Genomic DNA, 26843 nt, shown 5'->3' on the forward strand with positions numbered 1-26843 from the left:
GGAGATATTACTGCATCCATCTTTGAAAATACAATCTGCTGTGAAGTGATTAGAGAGTAACACCCAGAGAAGCCTTCATGAGGGGCCAGGTAATGGCTTTGCACAGGATAATTGTGCCTGGACAAAGTGAAGGTGAGGGCGAGCTATCCCTGTTACAAGAAAGAAGTGGTTCCAGCAAAAGGAGTTTCCACAAACAACACTTCTATTGTCATAGTGTGCAGAGCAATGCTGGTTCTTCCTGAGAGGATGGAGACACGCACACCCAGTTTAGAGAGAGACAGAGGCCTTCTGCTGGCAGAGCCAGAATTTTGCAGAGCATGTTGGAAACAGAGTCTTCCAAAGAAATCAAAGGCTCAGTTTGAAAAGACCTCTTAAAGAGAACTGCAGAAGCAATATCTGAGATTTAGTGACTGGAGGCAAGAAGCAGATGTCAAGATTTAAGACGTCTTAGACTGCAGCCTGGAAGGAAGGAGCCAGGGGGATAAATACCCTGACCTTTCTCAACTCCTGCCCTTTGATCTCCTGCCAGTACCTCCCTTTGGCCAAAGCAAACCAGAAGCCAGAGGGCAGGAAGCCTGGGCCAGGCAGCCCCTGGAGGCTCGCTTTTCGAGGTACAGAGCGGTGTGGAGAGCGGTGGAGGTGGATCCAGAGCACAAGCCCTGAATGAAAGAACACACTCAGAGTCTGTAACCCACATTATATGGACACCTGGACCTGGGAGGTCCAATCTGTAGGCCTAACCTAACTATTACATTCAAGGTTTGGCCACCAGGATGAGCAAAACTGGGATAAGCATTGTCCTTATTTTGTGTTACTGAGGCTGAACTCTGTTCACATACGGTATTTGTTGGAATGCTCCTGCAGCGTTAGTACACACAGACAGAGTGAGTGTCTTTGTGTCCCACGTTATTTATTATAAGGCAGGGCAGCGAGGGGGTTGAGATCCAAGCTCTGGAGTCACACAGCCTGGGTTCAAACCCTTGCTCTGCCACATATTAGTGTGGTAGGTGAGTTACTTAACTTCTCTGTGCTTTTGTCCCCTCATCCTGAAAGGAGGGATGAAGATTACTCTGCATGGGGTAGTCTAAGGGTAAAATGAAATCATGTGTATCAAGCACAATGCTTGACATGTAGTTTAAGGATTTGATAAATGCTGTTATTGTTTTCCTGCAACAGAAGCTTTCTGAGGGTAGTTTACATGCGGAAAGCTCCATACTTCTTCAATGCAGTGTAAAGTTGCTTTAACACCCTTTTCAATGCTATTTTAATAACATGTCTCTTAGTCATACTTTAACCCTTACCCCCGATACACTGTCAGGTGGACAAACACGTAGAACATTACAGTCACAATTTAAAATACGTATGCCTCTTGACTCAGCAATCTAAGAGTAGGATTTTAACTCACAGATATAATCACAGATACGTCTATTGTACCCAAAGAACTATGCACAAGAATATTCTCTATAGTTTATATTTCAAAAGATTATAACACAGTTTAATCTTTTAAAAAACATCTTTAAAAACATTTTAAAAATCTTTTACTGCTGAAAAACTGTGAGAACAACACAGTTTTTCAGCAGTAGAGGACTGGTTAAATTATGGCACACAGAATGAGGCAGATCATTCTGATATGAAACAAACTCCAAGATATACTATTGAGTGAAAAAATTAATACGCAAAAACAATGCTTACAGTGTACCACCTCTTGAGGTTCGAAAAGGATACGGTGTATATACACGCATGCGGGCACACATACACACACACAGGCTGGTATATATGTAGACTAGCTCTGGGAGGACACAGGAAAACTAGTAACTGGGGTTGCTCCTTGTGCAGGGGAAACAAAGGCCTGGGTGGGAGAGGGGCAGAGAAAGGGAGCCTATTCTTTGTCATATTGTTTTGGACACGTTCAGTTTCTAACTATGTGCATGTATTACTCAGTAAAATTGATTAAAAATCCCAACACAGTAAATACACAGCAAAGGATACTGCCCTATACAGTATACAGCAATGACACATTTGGGGGCTGAAGGAATAATGTGAGCACATTATTGAAAATGTAATACTTAGGTATCACATTTCTAATGATGTACAGCTAGGATTTCTAGGGATGTGGAGGAAATAGGGAGGGAGGATCCACATGAAGGTGGGCTGCAGGGGAACATTACCTTGGTTTCCTCAGCTAGGAGACGTGGCTTCATGGTGAGGGCTCTGATGATGAGGAGGGGCCTCTCTCTGGGTGGCTTGGCCAGCTGTCCACATCAAATATCATTCTCACTCCTGCCGTCTGGCAAACTGGATGTGAATTTTAAGAGGCAAAGCATCAAACTCTGACTTGTCCCATTCATTCTTTTCCAAGATGTCAGTTGCTAACATATTTTTAGCAAAATAGGACTATCTTAAGGATGCAGAGAGAGTGAGGAAGCCTGGCAAATGCTGGGAAAGTGAAGGCCTTGCCTGGAGAGCAGGAGAGGTTTCTGAGTGACCTTCAAAAGCATGATTTACCGCCCTGCACCCAAAACCCTCCCTGTTTCTGAAGGGGAAGGCTGCCCATGCAGAAGCAATGCCTACACCACACGGGGCTCTGTGAGCTCCACCACCGGGTTGCTGCCGGTGCAATTTAACCTTAGCCTAGGCCCCAGGAGCCAACCAGAAGTGGCAGCCTTCCCGTGAGGCTCAATGGCCTCCAAGACCACACTGCATCCTTAGCAATGGCCCATCTGCAAATGACCAGGGCTCTCGGTGACCCCCCTGAAGAAGTCACAGCCCTGGACCCCCTTCCCCTTCCACCCACTCTGATGGACTGAGCCAGCACCTCCATGGCACAGGGGCAGTACTCATGCTAGAGGCTGGTCACCTAGTGGACTATGATTAGACCCTGAATCAGGCAAAATTAAAGCACAGGCTTCTAAATTCTGGTGTGTAGAGCTTGGTGGAGTGGAAAGTTCCCTTGACTGAAATCGTGTGGACAAATAAATATATCCCATCTTGGTGCTTACATAATTGTTCACAGGCTTCCCACATAGGCCAGAATCACCACAACAGTACACACGTTTGATGCAGAGAAAATCAAGGAAACAAAGGCCTGAACCAGAGCAGCAGGGCACTAAGTAGCTGATAAAATCCAGCTCCTCTGATTTCTCTGGGGTCTGGCTTCCTCTGTTGGATACTCACCTGGCCTGGGAGTCCTACAGATGACTGCACGCTTCTCTTACCTCTGAATCCCACTTCATACTGGGCATATTTGCCCAGAAGGAATTCATCTGTCCTACATAATTTTTTTAAAAGAAATATATTTTTCTTTTAATGAGAAGCCTGTAATTTTCACTTGACCCCTGACTGCAGTGGAGGTCCCAACCCAGGTAGCCTTTCCCCGGGAATGTGGAGTGTGAATAAGTCCTATTTGCCCTCACTTCCTCTGGGCCAGGCCCCTACTAGATGGTTAACAGCATCAACTCACCTAATCCTCACAACAGTTTCTGAGCTGTGTTTTATTCTTAGCCCCATTTTCCAGAGAGGAGACAGGTTCAAAGAGGAAAAGCAAGTCGCCTATAGTCACCTGGGCAGTGTGACTATCACTCAATACACCTCATGCTCTTTAGTAGTTTAACAAACAACAAAAACTCACAAGTTAAAAATCCAAGATTCCTTTTCTTGACTCCCAAAGTCCTGCTTTTGAATCCAATGACATGGCCCTGAAGTCCAGGCCATGCAGGGTGGAGATCGGGGTCAAAACCCGGCAGCCACGCGGTACCCAGGCGCATGCAGAGAGAGGGCACCGCTGCCCGCCGCTGTCCCAGGGATGGCACCTTTTCCTCTGCCAGGCCAGATGCATTCCCAGGTGATCTGCCCCAGTAAGAAGCGGCTGCTTCCAGGCAGGTGGGGAGGGTGTGTGTAGGCAACGGCAGGGTCTGACTAGGCGGGCTGCTGGGAGTGGGGTCTGCCCTGGCAGCCGTCATTGGGCATCCCCTGGGGCTCAGGACGCCCAGCCGCGGGTCCCGGCGGGCGCGAGTGGGGCGTCTCCTCAGGGGCGGTCCTGCGCAGGTCTCCACTCAGGCTTCCTTGCACCTTCTCCCAGCGGGGAGACCGCCTGTTTTCATCAACCTCTAATGAGGTCCCTACCTGATTTAACAAGAGCCAGCGCTGTCTCGGCTATTCCTGGAGTCTTTACAAATCTTTACTTGAAATCCCTGGAGAGAAAGAAAGGTGCCCTAAACATCTTTCTGCCTCACCTTTAAAGGGGTTCCCATCCCACATCCTCTCCACTCCCCCACTTCCCTAAACCAAATGAAAAGCATTCTTTGCAATCCCTCTAATTAACAGTTTGTTTTTATTTTTCAATATTTGGTGGCCAATTTAGTTTAAGGTCCTTGGGGAATTTAAACTACATAGATTAAATAAAAGCAGCTGAAAAATGTAGAATGTTTCAGCAGAGTTTCTTTTCTCTCTCTGTTTAATTGGTAGCAGCACAATCTGTAACAAGGTGAGTCTAATTCCATTCTGCTGAAAGAAGAAGAAAGTTTTATTTTATTATCCTTCCAAGAATATCTAGCAAATTGGCAGTGTTGGTGGGTTTTTTTTTTCCCCCCTAATATAATGAAAGGGAGAAAAGCCCCAATTTCTTTCCATTTCTGACGAATCATCAAGTATGGGAGTCAAATGAGGACACGGATACATCCCTTGCATCAAGACTTTGCCTTACTCTAGAGCCCTGACCCTGGTACCCATTTTATCCAGTCCAGCACGGGCTGGCTGCCCCGTCCCCAGCCATTAAAGCCAGCCTGCTCCTGCTCCACTTGGCAGCACAAAGTGCCTTCTCCCCTCCAGCCACTCTGAGACATCTCCCCACTGGGGACAGGCGGGCCTCTGCTTCACATCAGCTGTTTCCTTGACCTCTGGACCAGTCAATTACCTGCTTTCAAGCCTCACCTCCTCCATGAAGCTTCCCCAGACTAACACAAACTCATCAGACTACTCCCTTTCTGTGAATTCCACACAATCCTGCACTGTTGGGAATAATTCTCTAGCATGGACAGCAAGCTTCAAGCTTTCACAGACACTGTTAAAAACTATTATTTATATATTCTCAGTACTCTTATACTGGTCAATTAAAAAGCAACTAGATACAGCCTTAATGAAAGGCAGCTTAGTAATATGAATCAAAAAACTTAATATTTCATCGGCCCTTTGACCCCAATTATACCTCTAGGAATATATCCTCAGGAAAAAACATGTATGAAGGAATGCTCATTAGAAGTATTTATTACTTCTAAAATTTGGAAATAATCCAAGTGTCCAACAATAGGAAAATGGTTAAATAAATTATAGAGCAGCTATACAATGAACTATTCTACAGCCATTAAAAATATTATATAATAATACTTAATGACAGGGAAAGTTATTCAGGTTATATTTTTAAGTGGAAAAACAGGCTTTAAATTAATGGCAAATTTTACTTTTAATCATCTAGCTTTAGCTCAGAAGAGCTAAAAAGGGAAATAGACAAGTCATAAAATTACAAGGCTCCCTTTATTCTCCCTTCTTCACACGTTAGATGAAGAAAAATTTAAATATAGACAAGCAAGGAAAAAATTAACCAGGTTGTTTCTATCCATATATAACCACAATTAACATTTTGATGGACCGTCCTATCTTTTTGCTATGTGTGCGTGCATGTATGCATGGGGGTGATTGCATGTATCACATTATACACTCCTTTACCATTCTTAGAGTCATTAAGAGAGACTGTAATATACATCTTTGATTTTAAAAAGTCTAATGTTATTTTGTATTTTTACTCTCTTCTGATAATACAAGAACCTTAGGTCACTACTTTACCCCTCTTCCACTTCTGATCTCATGTGATATTGTTGACATGTATTTTAATTCTATATATATTATAAATTCCACAAGGCATCTTCATAATCAATATTTATGTATGTTCCCTACATACTTACACTTTCCATCGCTCTTTATTCCTTTCTACACCTCTTATTTCCATATGTGATCATTTTCCTTATGAGTAAAGAACACTCTTTAGTATTTCCTTTAGTACATGTGACAAACTCATCCATTTTTGGCTGAAAAATCACCTTCATTCTTGACGGATATTTTCACTGAGTATAGGATTCTAAACTGGCAGTGATTTTCTGTCAATTCTTTGAAGATGTTCTGAACAATTTTACTCTGATTTGCCCAGGTCTGGTTTTTCGTGTATTAGTCCTGCTTGGAGTTTGTAGTGATTCTTGAATCTGTGGCTTGATGTCTTCCATCAATTTTTTCAAATTCCCAGCAACTATCACTGCAATTGCTTCTGTTCAATTTCTCTCCTCCACTTTTGGGATTCCACTTACAAATTATGTTAGACCTTCTCACAGATTCTCCATGTCTCTTATTCCTTCTTCTGTTTTTTCCTCATCCTTCAAAATATCATTCCAAATATTTTTAGTGACCTTTCAGTTCATTAATTTTCTATACAGCTATGTCTAATTTTCTATTAAACCCATCCAATGAGTTCTTCAGTTCAGTTACTGACATTTTCAGTTCTACAGTTTCCATTTCATTTTTCTCTGCCCAAAATCTCAATTTTATCTTTTATATCTTTGAACATATCAAGCATGATTATTTTAAAATCTTCATTAATACCTCTATTGTCTGGATAATACCATTGTTCCTGTGGGTCTGTTGTTTCTCTGGATTTTTATATGTGTGTTTTCTTTCCTTGTGTGTCTGGTTATTTTTGATTGAGAGTCTGAAATTGGATAGGAAAAACAGTAGAAAGAATTTGAAGTCTAGGGTGATGTTATCATTCCTTCAGAAAGGATTCATCTTTGCTTCTGGATGATAACTAGGGACATAGCAATCCAAATTCAGATATGAGAGGATTTGAAACTGGGGTTCAGACTCTTTGAGAGTTAGTTTACTTCTGGTCACCTTTACTTCCAAAATATAGATATTTAGGGGTATCACCCAAATTATGGGATGCTTACTAGGCTCCCTCACCTTGGGAAGCCTTAGACTCCAATTTTTGTCTCCCCATGTCCTGCAAGGCTACCAGAGCCCTGCTTAGCTTCTCAACCTCCCAACCACCTCTTCTGTAATTGGCAGATGTGACCCTACATGCCACTGGGTTTCCATTGCTCTGGGTGTCTATCCTCTCCCAAATCTTAACCTGGTAATTCTTTTCTGCCTTATTCACTCTCTAATGCCTTCAAGTGGATTTTTAAAAAAAATGAGTTGGCCCAGCTTTTCTAATTGTTCTCAACAAATAAGTTGATCCAAGTTTCCTTATCTGCCACTACTGAAAGTAAAAGTCTGTCACCTATTATGAAATTCAGTTTTTAAAGGGCTCCTATAAATATGTTTAACCCTTGTTATTGGATAATTGGCCACTGTCTGTTTCTTGTCATTATTATTGAGTTAGTTGTTCTTTGTTCCTTTGAATATCAAAAGAATTGCCAACAAAAACTGTAGAAAATCACTTCTGCCTGGGGTAAAGCTGGGGTAGATAGCCATTCAAGGATCCTTTCTTTGTGGTTTATCTACTTTCCCCCACTTTACTGGTCAGAGACTGATCCATGATGTTGCCTATTTCCTAGCAAACCAAGGCCCAAGTGAGACTAAATCCTGATGTCTGAGTACACACCACACTGCCTTTTCCTCCCTGAGGTCTAATTCTGGCCGAGGGGTGGAAGCCTGTAGTGAGTCAGTTCTACTGTCCCAATTCTACTGCATGGGGCTGTGGAGAAGAAGGAAAATACAGTCTGCAATTCCACACACCAAATACCTGGGAAACCAAGCTGATGCATCCACAAGATAACATTTTAATTTGCCTTTTGCCCCCCTCACTTGAATTGGTGAGATCTGCAGCTACTGGCCCCTTTTCTGAGTGACTCACACACTTCTGTGGCTAGAGCTGAGTTCCGCAGCTACCAGAAAGAGAGTCTAATGTTTCTTTTTCAAAGGTCAAGTATATCAGTGTTATTAATTTCCTGTTTAAGCTAATTTTAAGAACAGCCTTTGGAAGGAGAGAGGATGAGGTGGTATTCTATAATAGCGCTTCCCTCTCCAAGGCTCCTGATGAACAGAAGTGGGTCTCGGGAGGAGGTGAGTGTCGTGGTGTTGAGGACCTCAGGGCATGGTGTTTCATGGTTTCTGGCTTCTTAAGGAAGCATCAGAAACAATGGGTTTTCTGTGCCCCATAAAGCCTATGTCAGTTAGTGACCTTTGGACACCGATTAAGGATGAGTACCATAGAAATCATGCCTTTTAGAGAACTGGGAGGTTTCTTTTTTTTTTTTTTTTTTTTGCCATGCCACATGGCTCACAGTATCTCAGTTCCCTGACCAGGGATTTAACCCGGGCCATGGCAGTGAAATCTCAGAATCTTAACCACTAGGCTACCAGGGAACTCCCTAGACAACTGGGGGTTTCTAAGCCTGGCAGGGAGGGATCTATCCTAGTTCTATCACATTCCTTCCATCTTTCTATGAGAGGAAGATCTGCCAGACTCCACCTTCTCATGTGAGCACCAGCTCCCCTCATGGCTCATGCAAGATTTTAACAACACTGCTAGCCCCTCTCCCTCAGGCAAGTTCTTAGTAGCTCTTTCCCCATCCTAACCCGGCTTCCAAACCCACGGGATCTAAAGTAATAAAGGCTCTGGGGGAGCAAACTTTAGAAACTGAATTCAATTCAAATCACCTTTGTTGAATTCTTGGGGCTGAGGATATGACCAGGACATTGCATCTTTTAAAGAAACAACAGTCTTTCGTATTGATATAGTGACCTCAAGATGTCTATCATATGCTTTTGGGGGGAAAATATTTGATAATACCATTTTAGACATATAGACACATCTACATATAAGTAAATGATAGTATATACATTTAAAAAATCTAAAAGAACACAAAACATGCTGTTAATATAATTACGAAGGGAGGACTTAGTTTTTTACTTTATATACTTTTTTCCTTTTTTTTTTTACAAGCAAGAATTACTTCTTAATAAAGATTTAAATTTTTTTAAAATAGAGGCTTTGGAAGAGTTTCAGGAAAAATAAAATTATAACAAAATACACTGGAATACTCAGAACTTTAAGTTATTTTAGATTTAAAATTCTTTTCAGTAATTGATTCATTTTTTTATTCATTCCACACATATTTTTGAACATCTCTGTTCTTTGCATTTTATTACTAGGTGATTTTTAAGCTTAAAATGGATTGGGTTAGGGGAGGGTAGAGGGAGCAGAAAAGAACCATGAAAGGAAGACCAAAGAACTAGAAAATAAGGTCCTCATGCTTAAACTTACATAATTTATTCATCTCATCCAAGCATCCATCCATCCATCCATCCTCTCAATGAATATATACTCATCAGATACTTACTTCTTGGAGGACTCTATGCTAAGTACTTCAGGGGATAAAGAGATTAGAAAAATCACTCCCACCTGTAATGATTCCACAGTCATGGCCCTAGAATGTTTGTACTATGTCTTGGACATAGTAATGCACCTCCCAGATCCACCTTAAACAAAAGATCTGCTAACCCAGCTGCTGGGAGTGTTGGACAGGCAGCCTTCAGTTGTCAGTTCCTTCAGGGATGGCCTCAGCTCCAGAGAGCCACCTGGCCCAAGGTGTGGCCCCTTCCCAAGTGGCCGATATCCAATGACTGATTGTTACAGGAGCATAAAGGCCCAGACATCTCAGTACAACTTGGGAACACTCTGAGGGGATATTCTACGTCCAGAGCTCCTGTGGAATTGGCTGAGTCTATTGCTGGGCCTGCATCACAGCGTGGCTTCTCTATCTACTCCAACTCCCCCCCTCCTCCATTTTCCACAGGTGATGATACCAAAGGCATTCCTTAATAAACATTCTATTCATTAAACTCCCTCTCAGAGTCTGCTTCCTAGGGAATTCAATCTGCAACACACTAGCCCTAGAAAATCAAATGGTTACAGAAAATGTTAGAATAAGTCAGGTTCATCTACTTCTTGGCATTAGTCCAGGCAGGGCTACAGAAGCAGTATTGCATAGGGCAGGGGTTGGCAAACTTTTCTGTAAAGGGCCAGATAGTCGGGCTTTGCAGGCCACATAAAGTTTCTGTTGCATATTTCGTGTGTGTGTGTCTGTGTAAGTGTTTAAGATGTAAAAATCATTCTTACTAGATTGGCAGTAGAAAAACACAGGCAGTAGAAAACACAAGCTGCATGCCGTTGGGTCATAGTTTACTGACCCTGGTGTAGGGTATTAAGAGCATAGACTTGTTAGGAGACCATTCTCCGTGGGTCACTCATATTTCTGCACATCTAGCAAAGCAGAGGCATGAATAACATTGTCCCACACTACCTTTTTAAGTATTTTGTATAGCCTACAGCCTAGGAAGATACAGCCTCTCCCTCCACAGAAGAGGTCAGGCATGCTCTCTGCCCACTGTAAAAGATTGCCACTTAGGTAACATGGGAGATAGAGCCCATCTAAGTCTCTCTTGGCGTCAAGCCTATTTCATGATTTTTCCAAAGTATACTGTGCCTCCTTCTCTACCCGCTTTCTGATGTGCCTTCATGAGGGAACATGTTTCCTTCCCTCCCCCACTGAGAATCTCTGATCTAATGTCAGTGGAACCTCAACAGGGTAAAGAAGTATAGACCAAGTACTGTAGAGTGTGTTCAATTTTTATTACTTAAGTGAATTCTCTGTTATTTGTAGAGTGTTGGCCTACAAATACAGAGAAAGGAAGACTTTGCTAAGGGCTGAGTGCTGTACACGCCTTCCCTCAATTAACTACACAACAGCTTTCACGGACGGCAGCATCAGCACCTCCCCTTTGCCGATTAAAGAAATCAAGGACCCAGGAGGTGGGGTCTCTGCCTGAGGAACTGGCAGCTGATCAGTGGTCCGGGGGGAGCCCCACGTCTGCCCGACCCCGAGGCCTGTGCTCTCTTTCATATCATGCGGTGTCCTCGCTGTTCGTTTCTGTTCGTGGGTCTCTAGTCAGGCCGAAGCAGGATCACCTGGGAGTTTTAAAAAATACGGCTGCCCAGGCCCCAACCCAGACCAATTCAATAAGAAACCCTGGGGATGGAGTCTGGGCATCTGTATTTTTAAAAAACACCTCCCTGGGTGGTTCTCACGTGCAGCAGTGTTGAGAGCCACTGACCTCTCTGCCCCTGGTGGTGGGGCGCCTGTCCCTTCAAGGCCCCGCGCTCACCTGTGGGTTGAGGGGAGGGGAAGGCTCACTGAAGCCCGCCTGTTCCGCTTTTCCCCACACACAGAGCGAGGTCACTGGCTTCTTGGGTGCCTGGGAAGCTGCCAGCCCTGGGCCTGCCTGCTCTGGCCATGGCCCTGGAACAGAAGACTGGAGTCCCTGCACCGCCGATGGCACTCGTAGTCTGCCACTTGCCAGGAACATTCTGTGGCTGAATATTTCTGTCAAGAAGGTGATCAATAAAAATGGTACCTGCTCGAGAGAAAGAGCAGCTATTAAAAAACCAGGATGCCTCGGGTGGAGGCTGGGGGCTGGGAGCTTACTCACAGGGCCAGACAGAGAGAGGCGTGACCTGGGCTTCTTTCCAGAACTCCTCCAGGACCAGAACTGCTGCTCTGACCCTGCACAGTTATTCTCTTCTCGGTGCCAAGTGGGACGGAGCGCGGGGCTCCGGGATGTTAGGTCTGGCAGATTCCAGAGCTGATCATCTAGCAGAGGGTTGTCCAAGCTCCTTGCCTGCTTCTGCCTCCGCCTCCCTTACAGCCCACCTGGTGGTCATTTCACTGCTCATTAGCACCTCCTCCAGAAGGTGAGGGGTTGGGGAGGAGGTGAAACTCAAACCCAGCAATACTGCCTGTTAGCAGCACTTATAAAAGCCTTGACGCTTATAAAAGCCTTCACGGAGGAGCAGGTGAATGCAGTTGGCTAGAACCCGAGCCTCCGGCATCCTGGTGCCGCAGTTGCCTGGGGCCTGACATTTGCTGAGCATCTCCTGTAACCACCAGAGCAGCAGCTGTTGGTGTGAGAGGCGCTTGGGAATCTGGGAGGTGCTTCAGAAGTGAGCCTCCACCAAGCCTGTGAGGTGGGTACAATTCTTGTCTTCCCTGACAGATCTGGAAGCTGAGTCTGGGAGAGGCCAGTGACTTGTGCAAAGCCACGCAAACCACAGCGAGTAAGTCCACCAGGAGTGTGAATTCTGGCAGAAGTCGGAGTCCGGATGCTACAGGCCTTACTCTACCCCTCTGGTTTCCTACCATGTGCGCTCCATGTGAGGCTTAAGGTCCCCACTCTCAAGGGACTTCTGACCCAACAGGAAAGGAATGTCATTTTTTTGAGTTATAATTGAACAACCCACAAAACCCAAAAGGGAAGTGACGTGTGAGAGTCACAGCTGCTGAGAGGAAGAGAACCAGGAGGGGGATCCTAAAGGGGCAGCATCGGAGACCCACTTTGAAAGGGGGCAGCATTTGGGTAGATGAAGATCAGAGGAGATTCTAGGCAGGGACATGCGACTGGAAGCCCTTCAGAATGACAGGGGCTGTGGTCAGGTGAGCGGAGGTGGGATCGCGGCTGGCCTGGGGCAGTGGTAATGCCTGCTGCTGCCTGGCAACCTCTGAAGGCTGAGAAGGTCAGGTCCGAGTTGCGGCTGTGCTCCAGGAAGGCCGCAGGGGCAACCGTGGGTGGGACAGGCGGAGGGGAGAGCGCACAGGAAGCAGGATCGGTTCTGTTGCCATCCTGGTCCAGGCTGAGCCAGGAGGGAGGAGGGGCCCGACCAGCAGAGAGATGCCCCACAGACCAAATAATCCCCGTTTTTGGAGCCTGTAACCAACTCCAGGCGGTGCCTTTAAAATGAGACTACAAGGCTTCCACAAAGTCAGGTTACCTTGTTACGGCGTCAAAGGGGTTAGTTTTTGGTCCCCAGATGGCTGATATATCTGCTCTGGGATTTACAATTTTTCTAGAAATACTCAAGTTCCTGGAATTCTTAAAGATTTCAAATCCTTCCGTAATAATTTTTAAACATTAAAATTTTCTCCAGCAATTTCTTCCAGGCTTCATAAAGTCAGCTATGATATTAGGCTCTTGGAAGAGATATAAGGGGGTGGCCTGTCTTCTGAATAATCACCCAGCAAATCTCAACCAGTGTGACTGTCTCTCACCAGGCTCCCATGTACATAGTTTTGTATCTTGTCATGATATGTCTCTAAAATGAACTGGCCCACAGAAGATCTTAAAATTAATGTTCAGGGGGCCTCCCTGGTGGCGCAGTGGTTGAGAGTCTGCCTGCCAATGCAGGGGACGCAGGTTCGCGCCCTGGTCTGGGAGGATCCCATATGCTGCGGAGCAACTGGGCCTGTGAGCCACAACTACTGAGCCTGCGCGTCTGGAGCCTGTGCCCCGCAACAAGAGAGGCCGCGATGGTGAAAGGCCCGCGCACCGCGATGAAGAGTGGCCCCACTTGCCGCAACTGGAGAAAGCCCTCGCACAGAAATGAAGACCCAACACAGACACAAATAAATAAATTTAAAAAATGCTGGCTTAACTCCTAGAGAGTTTCATTAAAAAAAAAAAAAAAAAAATTAATGTTCAGTTCCCCATACACATCTTTCCCTCCTTCCTACCCTAGAATAGGTCTGGCAATAGATGAATTTAGGAAAGTTTTCTATTGTCTTGGTTCAGACTGACATTTGCCTTGGGAAGCAGGTAAGTGCTTTTTCCCAAGATGCATTCAGAATTTCATGCTGTGTTTCTTAAAAGCTGTGATTAGATTGATGGGTGGTCAGGAGCCCACCTCTCAGGACTCTCTCCCTGCCTGCCGGTCAAGGAGCAGCCTTTATGGAGACCATTTGCCTCCCATTGAGCTAATCAAAGAGTCCAGTCCATAGGCTGGCCAGTGACTTATGGGTGGCTGGGAGCAGAACACTGAACTGGGCCAATCAGATTCTAGCTCTTGAGAATTTGATCTGGCAAATATGGAGGAAATCAGGCACCAATATGAGCTGAAGTTGAAGGGACATGATGATGGAACAAAGTATTCGGAGAGGGACCATGATGGGCCAAGTGGAAGACAAAGTTATGAGGCAGCAGAAGCAGAGGGCAGCCCATTCCCTAGTGCTGCCTTGGATCTTGATTTCAGATTCCAGCTCAGGTCCATGTATATCCCATCAGTAAACCTTCTGCTTTTGGAAGTGCTCTGTCTGTGTTTTCTGCTCCCAAAGAATACCCCTTCAAACTAAAAACTTACTAATTATAACCTAACACAGTATCCCCTAACACAGCATGGGCTGAGCCCTACTCAGTCACCAGCTCTTCTCAGACCTGAATGTGAAAAGATCCTATTATTTTGCAGATTCTGATTCAGCAGGTCTGGGCTGGGTGCGGCTGGGGTTCTGCTCCCAGGTGATGCCATTCCTGCTGGTCCTAGGTCCACAAGACGATAGGTAACTGTTGTTACTTACTTGGAAAGAAAGAAAAACTTAAACCAAACAAAGCCAACAAAGACTAGGTTTCCAACCTGTCCAAAAGATAGGCAGTGAAGAAGCAAAATCAGTGATACTTTCTAGCCCTTTTCCTTTCTATGGCATTTAGAAAGAGAGTGGATGTAGATGGTCAAAACTGACACGACTAAGGGCCTCTGAAGTTTCAGGATACTGTAATATTTGAGGCAATCTTTTTTTCTTTAATTTTTTTTTAGAGCAGAACTCTTGGGTTTTTAAATAAATCTGTTCTCTGGCATCAATAAATTCCATCATTTGCTAAACGGATTGGTTTTGAATAATGTCTATGACTCTTACAAGAAACTGTTACATTTCACTAGAAGGTAGTATGATGGAAGTTGGTAATCATTCTAAACTCAGCAAGTAAGTTTCCTGCTGCGTCATTTCCAACACTGCTGCTTTCCACTGCTGCTGAAGTTTGGGATGCATATTTTGCTATTGAAATTAGAAGGCTAATTCTTGACTGAATGCAAACATCATCTTCCTCACATGTATTTTCCTGTTCTAACTGCAAGATGGATCGAACCGCACACCCTCTTCCAACACCAAAAATTCCTGCTGGGGTAGAGGTAATAGTGAGATGGGAAATAAAGGGAAGACAAGGGGTACGTTACTGCAAACATGAAAGCCAACCTTGGAGCTGGTTTAATGAAATCAAAAAGCATAATATAAAAATGTGAGCTCTAAAAATATCCAGTAGACTACACACTTATCTTAAGGGGAAAAAAAGGGCTTTGCCTCGGTGGTATCTTGGGCAATGGCTCTTTTAGTCCATTATAGTTTGTGAGCCTTTACTGCCTGTGATAAGCTGGAGCCTCACCATGAATTTTTAGTGCTTCAGGTAGGGTGATCACAGCTTTCCAAACTGTAAATTACTTTAGCAAATACTCTGGACAGAAGGAAGTGAAACAGAAGATTCAAGCTGAGAGGACTGTTTTTTATACTCCCTCGACCCTGCTGCTTATCTGCATGGGACATTTGGGTAAAAGCAGGTTTTATGCCACCCCCAATCCCTAATCTGAGCAGCCTTTTTAGTTGGATTTTGAGTAGACTTCAAAGCCCTCTGTCAGTCATGCAATAGATGTGAACACAACTCACCATGATGATAAACACAAGCGCATATTGCAGGCCTAAGCACCACCTTTCATGAGATCACATTTTTAAAATGTTTCTCTTGGCCTTACTAATCTACTTCTTCACTATTCAACCAATTTCTTCTTGAATCAATCAACAACAGGGTCTTTAATCGACAAGGTTAGTACAAGGGTAAATGCTTTAAAATCTCACTAAGATAATGAAAAGTATGCAAACTATATAAACCAGACCATTCACATCTGGGACATAAAATAATTTTAAAGATGTTACATCGATCGTGTCCTCTGAATTTGAAATCAACACACATTGTACAGCACACAGTTTTCTTGAGGGGACAACAGGACAAAATATTTGAAAGTGGAACTGAGTTTTATTGAGTATCTTCCATGGGTCAGATGCTTTATATATGCTCTTTCATCTCATTTATTTCTCCCGACAGCTCTATGAACTGCTTTTCCATTTCAAAGATAAGAAAACTAAACTTTAGAAATGTTAGTGTGCTAATGCCATGCTGGTATTCAAATATAAGTCTGCCATACTCCAAAGTCACTATTCTTTCCCCTGTCTCTCTAGCTGCCAAATAAAGGCAGCTCTCTCTTTACTTCTCTCCTCCCCTATTCCTGACCCCGTCTTCTCCTGGCTGCGCACAGTAGCTCTATTTTATTTTCTATGGCTCTGTTATTTATTCTAGGATCATATTTGTCTGCTTATGTACAATCATTTGTACTCCCTCTCCAATAACTAGGAGGGCTATAGGTAGCTAGAAGCAAGGATGGATGGATAATTTTCACTGGCCATGCTGTGCCTCCACTGACAATTTAACAGATGTAGGGAGCATTCAGGGGTTCCTATAGTCCTGTGGTAGCTCTTCATACCTTTCTCCCACCTCCAAAGCCAAACCTCTTCACCAGCTGGCTCTGGGCCTGACAAAGCTTGGCTGGAAAGAGCCCGAGAAGGAGGCTAAAGCACAGAAAAGGCACCGAACCACATGTCAATACTATAAAACAAGCTAAGATGAAGGGGTACACTTGTAAATATATCTCTGTGTGCTGAATTACAAACAAATGTTTCATTATTTCTTTAAGATGCATTCCTAGGAATGAAATGACTGGGTCAAAGCGTTTACTCTGTGGCAGGCACTGTGCCACGCGCTGCACATATATTGTCTTTTTAAAGCCTTTCAACTCCCCCGTAAGGTAGGTAATGTTATCATCCCTATTTTAAGATGAGAAAACTGAGACTGAGGGAGGCTGTCACCTGTCCAAGGTCACACACTAGGAGATGGTAAAGCAGGGATTCACACTCAGGCCTGACCTCTTTATGGCCCAACTATCCTGCTTCAACATTGCCATGTTAAAAGATGCAGGAGGTGAGTGAGGGAATGAAGGATGGCTTTCATCATTATTTTCAAAAGTTTGATTATAAGTTTGTAAAATAAAGGTGGGTTTTTAAACCTATGTTGCTCATGTATTTGAACCCAGGAAAACGAGATTAAGCAAAGCTTCTGGCTTTCTGCTACGATGGGTTTCCATGTTCCCTAAACTTGGTGATTAGCCAAGCAGCATTTCAACGAAACGGGCCTGTGAGTCCAGTCGAAGCTTTTACCTGCCAGCATCCAGATACAGCCGTACTGGGACAGGGACGTTTATTGAGTATCTGCTATAGGTCAGAGGCTGGGCTAGTGGTTTTACATGTGTAATCCTGATGCCTTGGAATTGGCCTTGGGGCCCTTAATAACAGGGGCTAAGTGTTGTTGCTAACTCAGGAGAGCTTCCAAAGCTTGGGGCAGCACCCAGATGGCGCCCCCTCAGGCTTCCTGAGACCTGGCAAACCTGCCCCACCACAGCCAGTCGCCTTCCCTCCAACCCCTCCAATTCCTCCTGCTCAGAGCCCATGGCAGCAGAGCCCACAGGAGCTTTGGCTTTGGCTCTGTTCCTGGTGTTCCAAAGGAGGGGGAGTGTCAGAGTATTACTAATAAAAACTGGGGATGCTTATAACAGAAAACTGGTATCTCATTAATTCATTCATTTATGCATTCATTCTCCCAACAAATGCAGTATCCAATGAGTCTATACTATGTGTCAGGCACTGCACTGGGTGCTTGGGACACATGTAACCACAACGGACCTTGCCTGCATGGAGCTCCATCTGGATGTCTGCTCAGGCACTGGTCTTGCTGATCTGTCTCAGGCTGGCCTGAGCTGGGAAGAAGCGAGCTGGAGAGAGATGTCTATAGAAAGAGGGGGAGGAGGTGGAACAGCCAGGATTCCCACTGTTGTGCGTCTAGGAGGCAGGTGTTGCCATGTGTCAAAGACTCCTGAAAGGCAGGTTGGAGCCTTCTTGTCAGTACTCACGTAGAGGGCTCCTCCCAGGCAAGTGCACCTGCCTGAAAGACGCTGTCGGGTATATTCCCCCGTGGAAGCTGAGAGACATGTAGAAAAGGGCAAGTTGGAGGGGGATCTCCCTATGAGGAGGTACTGTGTGTGTGTATGTGTGCAGGTGTGGGGGGATGGGAGTGTCAGAAAAGGGACCTGTAAAGCCCTCCAAGGCCTCATGTATGTTCCCTTGAGAGATACAGAATGCACGTGACCCAGCTTTCCTAAGGAGTACAGGTGTCTTGCTTGGTCGCAAATGGATTTCACTGGAACCCTCTCCCTAGCAATCTTCACAAGCAGGCAACTCAACAAGACCTCCTCTTCCTCCTCAGCCTAATCAAAACCATCTGGAGAAACAGAGGGCACGGCCTCCCTTTACACTCCCTATCCATCTGAATTACCTGGACAGGACCTGGAGTCCTGGCCAAGTCAGTATGAAATTGTCCCCGGCCTTTTTTCTAACACTTACCAGAGCTGGAACTTTTTTTTTTCAGAGTGGAATGTCTCCAAGGTGACATTTATAGGAGTGTGCTGATTTGATCTGGCTTCTAGGAAGCAGGGTAAGGTTGAGGTCCTTGGCCTTGACAAGGCCAGACACAGAGGCTGAAGGTTATTATTTAAACCCAAGTTCCCAAATGAGCAAGTTAGTGTCACCAGTGTTTACAATACTTAAAAGCATCTCTCATAAGCAGAATGCTGCTGCTGCAAGCCAAAGAAATAGACCACTGCCCACCATCAATTCACTGCCCTTTTGGAAGGTCAGAGTTGAAAACTTCCGATATCATTTCATTTTCTTTAGAAACTGTTTATTTTCAAAGTTCTCAGTTGTCTCTACTGAGCTGCCCATTTGTTATCTATTCAAGGATCAGAGTAAGCAAAGGTTTTCTTTTGACATTTTCTTCACTCCAAAATTTAAGGAGAGAAGATATTCCTGATTTCTGATAGCAAGACAATTACTAGTTATTCTGAAAATCAAAAATAAAAGTGCAGTTAGACTGATCAGAGAATCTTTTCTCTCTGGGAATACTGGTCTTGCCATCTCTCAAGCAAAGGGCTGCTAACTAGCAGAGATTTTAGAACGTGTGCTTCCTTTCCTCTACTGTTCCCATTTCTCCATAATGGTAGGCTCTAGAAGGTAGGCTCCGTGAGGGCAAGGCTTCTGTCTGCCTTGAGCACTGAGGGAGGGAAGCCCGGCCCATAGAACACAGCCTGGCTCCAAAGAGGTCCTCCAGAAACTTTTGAAGGTAAATAAATATTTGTGGTCTGAGTCTGCAGCTCCATGTTACCTTTTCTGTGATAATTCAGATTAATCCTCCTTTATCTCTCAAATAACATAGAAAGGGAGAAAAGCCTTTTTGTAACCTAATTTTAAACTCATAACCTACGTCCTTCATTATATCCTTCACCATTTGGAGTACGCAAAACAGGTCATCATTTTCCCATTAGCTGCAGACAGCAAGGGTTCACTTTATATGAATATTCTTTCCCTTTCCCACAAAGTAATTACCTAAGATTTCTAGCTAGAAAAAAAAAAATGGTGTAATTTCTAACCTGAAACGGCATCGCTCATTAAGGTTGAAAAAGTGACTGGGGCTTGCTGAATCCTATGCAAATCAGTCCTGATGAGCCCTTAACTAATCTGTTTACAAACCAGACCTGCTAGACAGGCCTCAGTGATTTTCTATCAAAGCAAAGCACTGCTCTTTATGGGCATCTGGCTGTCCCTGAATGGGGAGTTTAAACATAGACTCTTTCCTTCAAAGTAAGATCAAAGGATTTATTACTCTTAAATGAGTGCATTATTTCCACTTACTACCTTCTTGTTTGTAATCTGTGTTTATTAACAGCACTGTCTCAGGTTTACTTTGTGAATTACTAGTTTCTGAAAACAGTATGGCAGTTTTATGGACCACAGTATACATTGGTGGAGATTATGTAGCATATAATACATAGAATGGCCCATCAGATAGGACATTACGCAAAGAAAATTCTCTGCAAAGATGACAATACCTGACCATGCAGAATTCATTTATGATTTCTTTTTTTAAGAGGAAACCATCTGGGGACTTCCCTGGTGGCGCACTGGTTAAGAATCCACCTGCCAATGCAGGGGACACGGGTTCGATCCCTGGTCTGGGAAGATCCCACATGCCGCGGAGCAACTAAGCCCATGCGCCACAACTACTGAGCCCGCGTTCTGCAACTACTGAAGCCTGCGCGCCTGGAGCCCGTGCTCTGCAACAAGAGAAGCCACAGCAATAAGAAGCCCACACACTGCAACGAAGAGTAGCCCCTGCTCGTTGCAACTAGAGAGAGCTCGCGCACAGCAACGAAGACCCAACACAGCCAAAAATCAATCAATCAATCAATAAAATTAAAAAAAAAAAAAAAGAGGAAACCATCTGGCATAACAGGGCTAACATAAGAAAAGATTCCCCAACTCTAAAGAGCTGGAGATTAGGTAATTCTTTGACTGCCTTGAGGAGAATTTTCTTTGAAGTTTTATTTCTTCCGAAGAGAGCAAGTATGCCAAGCTGTACCATGTATGAGGGATGCTATCAGTACTGTTCCAGGAGAAGCACAACCAGGTATTTTCAAAAGATAACACGCAGATTGTTTTTAAAAACCAAAAATGCCAGCGTGTGACTAATATCACTAATGGAATCCTTCTTTCAGAGAGTCCTTCAAGCCAGCAGTCTCCCCAGGGCCCGAGTGAGGGAGGACAGAGGCGTCTGCCCTCCCTGGTCTTAACACGGAGATTAGAACCCTGTCCTTCACTCCCACCCTCCAATTCATCTTAGGAGAATGAAGCTGCCAAGAAAATTGCATCTTTTAAGATTTGTGGTGACACAGGTATACAAGCTCGAGGGTGTCACTGACCTACAAAAGGGACCAGACTAAACTGCTATGAGCACAGTGCAACTCAGGGAACATGCAACATCGGAAGAGGCAGCTTTTAATGCTGCTAGTTGGACCAGCCAGAAATTAAATGGGATGGCCGGGAAAGGCCATAATCAGGGATCAAGCCACTGTTCAAAGTCATATCAGTTTTTAATAGTGTTTTGTTTTGGACACTGAAGCAAGCATAAATTCACAAGGATAAAAATACATTTGTCAGAACCCCATGGTCAGACCCCTACCAACCCAAAATGAGTTGGGCTGAAAGTGGAGAGGCGGACAACAGGGAAACTAAACCTATCGTAAATCTCTTTAAAAGTCTCTTCCTGCTTATCACTTTCTAAGGGTCCTTGATGGCCCAGGTATACCATTGCAAAATTGAAAAAAAATCAGATAATATGTATTAAAAACCATGTCAAAAAAGCATTCCTGCACACACAAACAGGATCAGAAATTACGTTACAGAGGCTGGAGAAATAAGACATTCAGACCGCAAAGTCGCAAGCACAAAAATATTTAACCTGGAGACATTATGACTCCTACGACTCAGAAGAGGAAAGTGGTTCTGCGAAACAGCACATTAGGGCGTAACTGCACAATAAAATATATTCTTAATGAACGTTTGTACTGTTATCTATAACATGGTACACATATTTGTGTGCAGAGGCACAGAATACAAAGACTCTCCCCTTCTTGAGCAGTTTGCTTTATCTTTCATTCCTGGGTAGTGTCTGTCTCCTGACTGGCTTGTTAACTGTTTGCATCTCCTTTGTCTAAAATATGGACTTTTCATCTCTGAGACAAAGTGTCAATTCTAGGCAAAAGTAAAAGCCAAATAAATGAGTTAGGAGTTAACTAGTAGAGCATACTTATATTAGCACAAATAAGCTATCAGGTCTCCCCTGGTCATCTTGGCTCATTAAAGGGACAAAACTAAATCAAGCAAGGAGAATGAATCATGTTTGGCACTTATAGAGAGCAGGCTTGGGGTCAGGGTTAAGGTCATTAAGAGGAGAGAGGGATTAAAGCTACATTTGCTCTTAGGGCCTCTGAGATTGGAACTCTAATGTGAAATTTCTGGAGAAAGGCTTCAAATTGTCTAAAATTACCATAGACTATTGCAAGTTCTATCCATAAATGGAATAAAAATTAAGTTCAACAGGCATAAAACAAATGTAAAAGAATAGCGAAATTGATATCATCTGAGCTCTGCTCAGAGGGGCTGAGAAGCTCCATCTGGAGGTGAGTTAACCCTTTCAGGGCACAAAGCTATCTCTTCTTGGAGTCAGGAGGAGAAATCCACCTCCAAAAGGGCCAGACCGTACATTTTTATAAGAAGAACTGGTGACAATTATGCCCAATTCCCTACGATTTAAAGGGAAAATAATGAAGGATTTTTTATTTTCTGATTTGACAATGTCAGGGAGAAGTTTTCTACTGTAGGATAGCATTTGGTCCTGAAACAATATTTGTTCTAACCTACAATAATCCCAACTCTCAAGCATTTTAGGCATTTATCATTTTTAATGACTACAGCAAATGCCAAATTTTGTCCTTTTGAAGATAAAATGCTACACTCAAAAAGTCATGGGATTTGCATATACAGCCAAGGCTGAGAAACACACCCCAAACCTGCCCTTTGATTTTATGAGTCTGGCTGTGAGGAAGGTTTCCATAGTCTCTCCCTCTGCCAATGTCATTATTTTACAGAGAGGTCTGCCAAAATGCAGCTCGGAGCTAAGCGTGTGTGTCAGGTTTATTCAAGTGGCTCATTCTAGATGAGCTCTCTTGCTATCTCTTTACCAGGCATGACGGACTATCATTAATAAAAATGTATTGATCTCTGAATCTTTTCCCAGCTATAAAAAAAAAAAGCCCTAATACATGAAATGGCTATATGAGCAATAAATAATCTCTAACCAGACAGAGTCCAAAAACTGTCAGAAGTACATGCCTCACATTTTCTTAAACCCTTAACTAAGAGGAATAAGAATTTTAAGCTAAAACAAACCTCGGAGATCAGTGCAATGCCCTCATTTTAAACAGAAGGAAACTGACCCATGATATTGGACAGGTGAGTGCTGACCCAGGGCTAGAACGCAGGTCTCCTGTCTCCCAGCCAGGGGCAACTCTGGGAACCAAGACACTTGAAGTCACTCCCTACAGGCTGCTTGCAAAGCGCTTCAGCTTTACTGTATTTTCCTATTAACATTCTGAGAGAGTCAAATTCTAGTCTGAATGAAGAAGTCTTCATCCCTTTTAGGTATTCTTGAATTATTAAATGATGAATACAATTAAATAGTAAAAGGTCATCTTCAATCTCTCTGCCACCGACAAGAGACGACTCCCCGTGCACATCGGCACGATGGACGTGCTGGTTTATGGGCCTGACACCTTGCATGGAACGTTACAAATCCCTATGATGTCCTTAAGCTCCCTCTTCAATTGAACTGAAAGATGGCTAAAAACCCTACTCAGGCAGATGACTCCCCATTGGCTGGCCATCTGAGAATGCTCAAGGGGGCAGTTACTGTGGCTGAGGCTGGTGGTAACCTGTGCGCTTTTCCTGAGCAGCAGCAGGCTTCTGACAGTAGCCTGGGTAGGATTTATGCACCTGGATAACACCGCCCCCCATTCTCTGCCCGGGTTTGCCTTTCTCTCCCACCCCACCCCCACCCCCCATAGGAAGCAGACAGATCGCACACATTTCTGAGTGCTTAGAAAACAAGTCAAGATCAAAATCCCTGCAACGAGAAGAATGGCCAAAGAGTAGACCCAAACCATTTGGGGTTCACTTAAATATGGACCCAGCTGTGCCTGAGCATATGCTCCATCAACATGGTGTCAGATCACTAGGATAGCAAAAGAGTCTCTCAAACACCTAACTATTCACAGAACCCCTTGAATAAATCAAACTTGTTATTATGAAATTTACCTTATGCCTCAAGGCCTAGGCAGCACAGTATAAAAGATCCCATTCGGAACTGCTGTGCTCCTTAAAGGGGAATATGTGTGCTTCATCTGCATGCAAGTTGACATTTAAAGTACATAAAAACATGAGACTACAGCTTGCTATCAAAAATGCATATTTTCACCCCATAAGTTTCTTCAAACAGCATAAGCTAACCTTTTGACTAAGAAACCTTTGTAAAAGATCCACACTCTGCAAGACTTCTGTGTCTAGCAAACTGCATCATTTATAACCCAAAGGAAAATAAACTTGATCTGCTAAGGAAGAATCTTTCAGGGAAAAGTTCATGCAGTTTGTAGCTGACCTAACACAAATGCAATGCCGCCGCTTCCACTCACTTGGTCATTTATTGAGCTCTTATTCAATGCCAGGTGCTGTCCTCAACAGGGGGGACTCAAAGCTGAATAAGACACATTCTGTGCCCTCAAAGAGCTCACAGTCTGTTGTAGAAGACAGATGAACATAATGCAAACATAATGTAAGAAGTCCTATGATGCAGGCTGTATCAACAAAGAGCTATGGAAACATAGGGGAAGTGACTCAGCCTGAGGTGGCCGAAGAAGGCCTTTCAGATGATATGGTGCCTGAGCCAGTCGGCCAGGAGTGGAGGAGAAGGGCATTTCAGGTGAAGGAAGCAGCACGTGCAAAGGTCCTGAGGTGTGAGAAGCATGGCATGCTTGGGAAATGGCAAGTGCTGTGATTCACAACCTGTTGCCCACAGGGTACCATAGAGGAAGCAAAGAGCGACAGCGTTGGTGAAGTAAAATAGGAGCCAGAGCATGAAATTGAGGGGTTCACACTGCACCCGAGGCTAAACAGTTTCATGCAGGTGAATTTCAGCCTTCCACTTCCCTTGCAGTGGGGTGAAAAATGAATTGCGGAAGAACCAGATTGGTGCCCAAGAAGCAGCTGCGAATCTACAGAGGCAGAAAGATCAGTGGTTGCCTGTAGCTTCGGGGTTGGGGGAGGGAGAGAATGCGAGTGACTAAATGAGACTTTTCAGGGAGGGGGTGGCAGTGATGGAAAACTGGATTGTGGTGATGACTGAAAGTCACTAAATCATACATTTAAAATGAGCAAATTTTACTGTACGTAAAATTATACCTCAGCGAAGCTCTTAGGAAAAAAAGAGAAGCAACAACAAAGAGACAGAAGTATTCTAGACAGGAATCCATGAGGGTGTGAAGTAGACACCAGAGATTTAGAATTCGCTTTGGAGAGTGGGTGGAGGACAGAGCGGAGTCAGGGATGGCTCCTGGGAACCTGGATGGGACAGGGACCAGGAGAAGCAGGTCTGCTGGGGAGGATGCAGAGCTTGGGTTCTGATACACTGAGTTTAAGATACTTGTGGAATATACACCTGAGCAAGGTTTCTCAAACTCCCTGTTATTGACATCTGGGGCAGGATTATTCTGATTGAGGGGGACTGTCGTGTGCACTGTAGGATGTTTAGCTGCATCCCTGGCTTCTACCCACTAGATGCCAGTAGAATCCCCTCCCCCAATGTCTCCAGACATTGCTGTATGGCACCCAGGGCAAAACCTGGTTGAGAACCACTTATCAATAGAGAAGGATCTTAACTCATGACTTTTCCTTAGTTTTTCTTTTTCAAAGTTATTTCACACACCATAAAACTCACCATTTAAAGTGTACAATTCCGTGGTTTTCAATGCATTCGCTAAGTTGTGCAACCATCACTACTAATTCCAGAACATTTTCATCACCCCAGAAACCCCATACCTAGTAGCAGTCACTTCCCATTTCCCCCTCTCCCCTAGTTCCTGGAAACCACTAATCTAGTTTGTCCCTGCAGATTCGCCTTTTCCCGACAGTTCATATAGAATCACTGTGTGTGGCCTTTTGTGACTGGCTTCTTTCACTTGGCATCTGTTTTCACAGTTGATCCATGTTGTAGCGTGTATCAGTACTTCAATAGATTGATTTATTTATCTATTTATTTTATTTTTGGCTGCGTTGGGCCTTTGTTGCTGAGCGCGGGCTTTCTCTAGTTGTGGTGAGCGGGGGCTACTCTTCGTTGCAGTGTACGGGCTTCTCATTGTGGTGGCTTCTCTTGTTGAGGAGCACGGGCTCTAGGCTAGCAGGCTTCAGTAGTTGTGGCACGCGGGCTTAGTAGTTGTGGCGCATGGGCTTAGTTGCTCCGCGGCATGTGGGATCTTCCCAGACCAGGGCTCGAACCTGTGTCCCCTGCACTGGCAGGCGGATTCTTAACCACTGCGCCACCAGGGAAGTCCCTTCATTCCTTTTTATGGCCAACCTTCCATTGTATGGATATACCACGGTTTGTTTATGCAATCGTCAGTTGAGGGATGTTTGGATTGGTTTCCACTTTTTGGCTATTTTGAATAATGCTGCTATAAACATTCATGTACAAGTTTTTGTGCAGATGTATATTTTCATTTTTCTTGAGCACTTTCTAGGAGCAGGACTGCTGGATCATATGGTAACTCCATGTTTAACCTTTCGACGAACTGCCAAACTATTTTCCAAAGTGGATACACCGTTTTACATTCCTGGCACCAATGTATGAGGGTTCCACTTTCTCCACATGCTTGCCAACACCTGTGATTGTCTTTGACTCATGTTTTGTTTCAAGTTTCCAAAAGAGCACTTAATATTAGGCTACACTGTTTATGATAACTTTATAGATGAGAAAACTAATGGTCAGGAGGGTGACTTACAGGGGTAAGGCTTAGAGGTCAGTAAAGTACTTTCCAGCACTAAGATTTATTATTCTCTGTTGAAAAACTGTATAATTAATTACAATACTACTCTATCCTTCATATAAGATGCTGGCAGCTTGACACATGATGTCTGTGCTGGGTTTTAGTTTTTAAAGCTCCATCCATGCTTCTACCCTTCCTCTCTCAACTACTCAAAGATACCACTTAGCAAGTATCCTCTTTTGTGCATCATTACTTTTTCCCTCTATGTGATCATTCCACCTCCATCAGCATAACCCCATAACATCTCCCATCCTAAAAATATAATTAAACTTCC

General features: G+C 44.0%; 1 protein-coding gene across 3 annotated transcripts in view; it reads right to left on the reverse strand.

Annotated features, from left to right (window-relative positions):
* Positions 1-2259: 2259 nt before the first annotated feature.
* HIBADH (3-hydroxyisobutyrate dehydrogenase) overlaps positions 2260-26843 on the reverse strand; it is a 129527-nt gene continuing 104943 nt past the window's right edge. The window contains exons 8-9 of one of the 3 annotated variants that reach the window (XM_061198616.1): positions 4123-4190; positions 2269-2295 (exon numbers count right to left, since the gene is read on the reverse strand). In XM_061198616.1, coding sequence (XP_061054599.1) covers positions 4128-4190 — 63 coding nt within the window. In that variant the 3' untranslated portion in view covers positions 2269-2295; positions 4123-4127. Of the gene's footprint in view, positions 2296-4084; positions 4191-26843 lie in introns of those variants that run through there. The other 2 variants (XM_061198617.1, XM_061198615.1) reach the window with 2 other exon arrangements.

The sequence above is a fragment of the Eubalaena glacialis genome, chromosome 8, assembly GCF_028564815.1.
Source record: "Eubalaena glacialis isolate mEubGla1 chromosome 8, mEubGla1.1.hap2.+ XY, whole genome shotgun sequence".
Classification (NCBI taxonomy): domain Eukaryota; kingdom Metazoa; phylum Chordata; class Mammalia; order Artiodactyla; family Balaenidae; genus Eubalaena; species Eubalaena glacialis.